This window comes from Myxocyprinus asiaticus, chromosome 38 (assembly GCF_019703515.2).
Source record: "Myxocyprinus asiaticus isolate MX2 ecotype Aquarium Trade chromosome 38, UBuf_Myxa_2, whole genome shotgun sequence".
Lineage (NCBI taxonomy): Eukaryota > Metazoa > Chordata > Actinopteri > Cypriniformes > Catostomidae > Myxocyprinus > Myxocyprinus asiaticus.
In genome coordinates, this window is record NC_059381.1 from 22,146,889 (window position 1) to 22,151,398 (window position 4,510).

At 36.9% G+C, this 4,510-nt stretch overlaps 1 protein-coding gene across 13 annotated transcripts in view; it reads right to left on the minus strand.

Moving 5' to 3' along the window:
• LOC127429065 (serine/threonine-protein kinase MARK2-like) overlaps window positions 1-3,822 on the minus strand; it is a 58,018-nt gene extending 54,196 nt beyond the window's left edge. For 3 of the 13 annotated variants that reach the window (XM_051677837.1, XM_051677832.1, XM_051677831.1), the window contains exon 1: window positions 2,656-3,820. In XM_051677837.1, coding sequence (XP_051533797.1) covers window positions 2,656-2,691 — 36 coding nt within the window. In that variant the 5' untranslated portion in view covers window positions 2,692-3,820. Of the gene's footprint in view, window positions 1-2,655 lie in introns of all 13 variants that reach the window. The other 10 variants (XM_051677839.1, XM_051677833.1, XM_051677836.1 and 7 more) reach the window with 9 other exon arrangements.
• Window positions 3,823-4,510: the final 688 nt, after the last annotated feature.

Sequence of the window (4,510 nt, forward strand, 5' to 3'; positions counted from 1 at the left end):
GACTAATATCTGACAAAGATACAAAAGTCGCCTGAAGACGCAACACACACCTGAAAGAGGATACCGACTGTGGGAATGTTGCTGAGCAACAGCTCACAACCATGTTCAAAATCAGTGGTCCATGTGCTGGAAGGTCACAAAGAAGCAGAGGCTCAGTGCAAGGGGCAACTGTCTGAAACAGGGGAAACAGCAGAGTAGACTGGCATATATGAGGGGGAGGGGTAAATAAAGAGGGTGTGCTAGCCAGCTTGTCATTTATCATTATTTTTTACCACATCATGACTATTTCAAGAGCAGGGAGGTAGCAGCCAGTACACAAATAGACACCAGCTGAAACACGACCGGTACTACGCTTGGGACTCGAGACATTTTTACCTAAAGTCAAATGGAAAAATCTGTTTTTTTTTATGGAAAAAAGGGCTGATAAGACAAAGAATCACACCAAAGGACTGCAGAATTCAAAATCATGATGAAAAAAAAAACAACAAAAAAAAAACAGCTGTAACAGTTAATATTATCACACAAGGTTGCCGTTTTCATCCATGACCTTACAGACCCTGTCTGTATCAGAGTAGGTAAAGCTTGAAAACACACTTTGTGTATGAAGATCTATCTTAACCAAAACAAAAATCATTAGGCCTACATGACATTTTAAACATTCAAAATAAAAACTGACACTCCCCAAACCATGCCCAGCTTAACTGGAAATGCTAGTCCAGACTGAAAGTTGAGTATTACAAATCTTTGCCCAGAAACTCCAAATCACAACTAAAATGCTAGAATAAAAGCATCTTGATCTGATCTAAAACAGATTTACATGGGAGAACAGACTGAGAATATTACAAATCATTACACTACATCAGCCCAAACAGAATATTATTTGATTCCACAATCCACAGGAAAAGTTCTTTTAGAAAAATGCCGGCCAACCTTTTTACACTGCAAATCCCAGGAAGACTGGGGGTATGGCTTTGGCATGAAACACTTCAGCAAACATTTCATCTCTACTATAAACATGTCCTACATATAGGACTCCCATCAATCTTAGGAAATTTCATGTGCAAGCTGCTTACTGTTGGTACAATTTTACCAGAAAGACACTGAAAAAAGATAAGTATTTTTTTTTTTTTTTTTTAAACACCAGAACAAGACCTGCACTCCCCATCATCCTCATCCTAATTTTAGAGAGTTAAAAGAATATTCCAGGTTCAATACAAGTTAAACTCAATCGACAGCATTTGTGTCATAATATTGATTACCACAAAAAAATAAAAAATAAACAAAAAAAATTGACTCGTCCCTCCTTTTCATTAAAAAAAGCAAAAATCGAGGTTCCAGTTAGGCACTTACAATGGAAGCGAATGGGGCAATTTTTGAATGTTAAAATACTCCTGTTTCAAAAGTAAAGCCACAAGACATAAACAATGAGTGTTAACATGATTTTAGTGTGATAAAATCACTTACAAACCTTTTCTGTGTAAAGTTATAGCCGATTTTACAATTTCAATGCCATGGCGATGTAATGTCAACAGACCCTAAAATGACTAAAAATTACAATTTAAACAACTTCTCATCTCAAATAATACATGAGGTTTGACAGAAGAATTAATGTAAGTTCTTTTATAAAACTATAAGCTTCACATTTCTGCCTTTAAACCCTCCAAATACTGGCCCTTTCACTTCCATTATAAGTGCCTCGCTGTAACCTCGATTTTGCTTTTAAAGAAAAGGAGGGACGAGTCGAAATTGATTTTTGTGGTATTCAATATTATACCGCAAATGCTGTCGATTGAGCTTAACTTGTATTGAACCTGGAAAATTTCCTTTAATGGTATTTCTAAAAAATATAAGGAACTAAAAGATAGTGATTTCAAGATTTAAACAATAATCTGTGACCTCAGGTCAAATCGTCCACTTGCATCTGAAAGGTACAATGTGTGTCAAAATGAAAATTTATGGGAACTAATTGAGAAGCTGACGTAAAATTGGTTCAAGTTTTAAAAATGTGATTTTGAAAATTACTGACCCAACTTCACCCACAGAAACCGTTTTTTTTTTTAAAAAGCAGAACACTAAGGCAGCAAAACATCTAGCCTACATTTGGGTCTTTCCAACCCCTTAAAAGGTAAAGAAACATTGAACTAAGCTGGAAAGTTTTTGTTTTCAAGTGTACAAAAGAAATCACAGTAACAGCATGAAGTCAACCTGGGAAATAAAGGCAAAACATGGGGGATATCACTCCTGTGATGAACTTATGACTCATTTAACCATTTCTAAGATGAGAACAAAACAACCATATCCCATGTGTGCTTTTATGATGTAAATAGGGAAAGAATTCATTAAGAGTGATGCACTAACAATCTCAGTAAAAAGCCAGTATTTTCTTATTACATGGTTTACTGAATTGAAAAATATCCAGTTCAACAGCCAAAGAGGCTTTCCTCAGTGATTATAGTAAACATGTACAGACATATTACAAAGCTCAACACTGGAAGAGCATCATAAGCTTCCCTATATTTTATTCTAGGCCAGGAACTGAAATGATCACCTAGGTTTGACATTTATACAAAGCAGAACCATATTAAAATATGATATAAGAACAAAATATAAAGTAACTGAGTAACTAACCATTTTCACAGTTCTTGGAAGACTCACCTGATCAATTTGTAACAGCGGTGTCCTGGTCGACATCTTCTCAAACTGGATTTGACAGTTTATTTTCTGAAACTGAATGTGTTCACAGCGCTCAAGAGTCAGTCAAAGGGGACATCGGCACAGCACGACGAAAAGTGTCGGAAGTCCAACTTTTAAAGAGCCAACACAAGCTCTCTTTAGGATATCAAACCAGTAAAGATGGTTTTTTCAAAAGTCTTGTAAATTAAGTCATAGTTTGCTTACTTTACGAGTCAAAAAACACGAACCTTCTTGAAATATGTTTGTGAATTCGCTCTCAAATAGTCGAAGACTGTTTGGTTCTAGACATTGAATCCCAACTTCCTATGTGCCTTTCTGAAGTTAAACTGGTGTTTCCTTCTGGGGAATTACAGACAGAATACCAGCATCGTAAATAGATATTTTAAAAAGTCGTTAGCTGATGAAGAAAAAAACAAAACATTTGTTCCCAGCATAGATGTGCAAAATCGAGTCCGATGACTCCAAGTTTTATTAGGCCAGGTGGCAAAAATCCGGAGGGTCCTTAATTTGTCCGTAACTATAAATGAAAGTCTGTATATCGTTGTGCATAGGTAATGTAAAACTTCCAGTCCTATTTCCCCTCGACAGTACTGAAGAAAGAAAGATGGGAGTCCTTTTTAGTCCAGAAAAACTTGAGGTTAAGTTAAGGAGCTGCTCCTTTCAGTTAGCCAACTCAGCAGCACTCACTTCGGCGATCCTCCGAGAAATGATCCGTCAAACAGGTGTCTACATGTCAATGTTTTAGATTCTTCTAAGGCCAAGTCAAATACCTGTTAAGGTACCGAGCTCGAAAACTAATGATACAAACACAAAAACATCATGGAGGTACTGATATACTGAAAAGCACATCTAACCTGCTAACGCGCGTTAGCTGGCCGTGTGACTTCGAAGAAAGTCGCTGATATTTTGACAGTATGGTATTAAGAATGAGTCCGAACCGTTGCCCGGTTGTAAATGACTCTGAATTGTACGGTTCCAGTCGGTGGTACGCGACGAATTACATCTGTGAGCCGTAAAAAGACGAGCAGTCGGGCAGTCACGACTGGTACCGTAGCAGCGCCCGGACGCCAGTGTTGTTTGCGTTGAAGCGAGAAATGTGAAACCAGTCTGCGGATCGACTTCCTCTCCCTCTCTCATCAGTAGTTTTAAAATAAAAGTCTTTCATTCACATACAGATGAAACTGCTCTGACGTCACATCGCAGGAAACCGCGCTTCCGGGTTCTTTCGAGCAGCAGATTTCAATGGTGGAGATAGGCAGCGCTGCAGTTTTAATATAGAATGTAATAATGTATTTTAATGTAAATAAAAGTTATTATAAATGGTTTATCTATGGTTTACAGTGAATCAATTATGTGGGTTCTTTTCTGAAATATCAGCAAAACAAGTTTAAACTTGGTTCAGTGTGCCTGTATGATCATGTCTGACATGAATACACATCCTCACGTTTAACAGGCTTCTAAAGCCTATAAAAATAAAAACTACTACTAGACATGCTATATGTGTCTTTACTGCTTAAATTAATAAGCCACATTCAATAAATAACAATATTCTTACTTCAGTATGAAGTATATCAAAAATTAATAACAGCTGTTTTTGACTGAACAATATTATTTACTGCATTTAAAATAAATGCAGAGACATAATTGTCACTATATGACATTATTTTAAATTCACTTATCCTTTCACAAACTGTAGTCCATGTGCTGCGGTGGTGGAGACGGGATCTGTTCCTCCTGTCATATCGTATATGGTCTTGATCAGATAAGACCATTGTTAGATAGATCATATTTGACCTCATATCTGTCAAAGCGACAG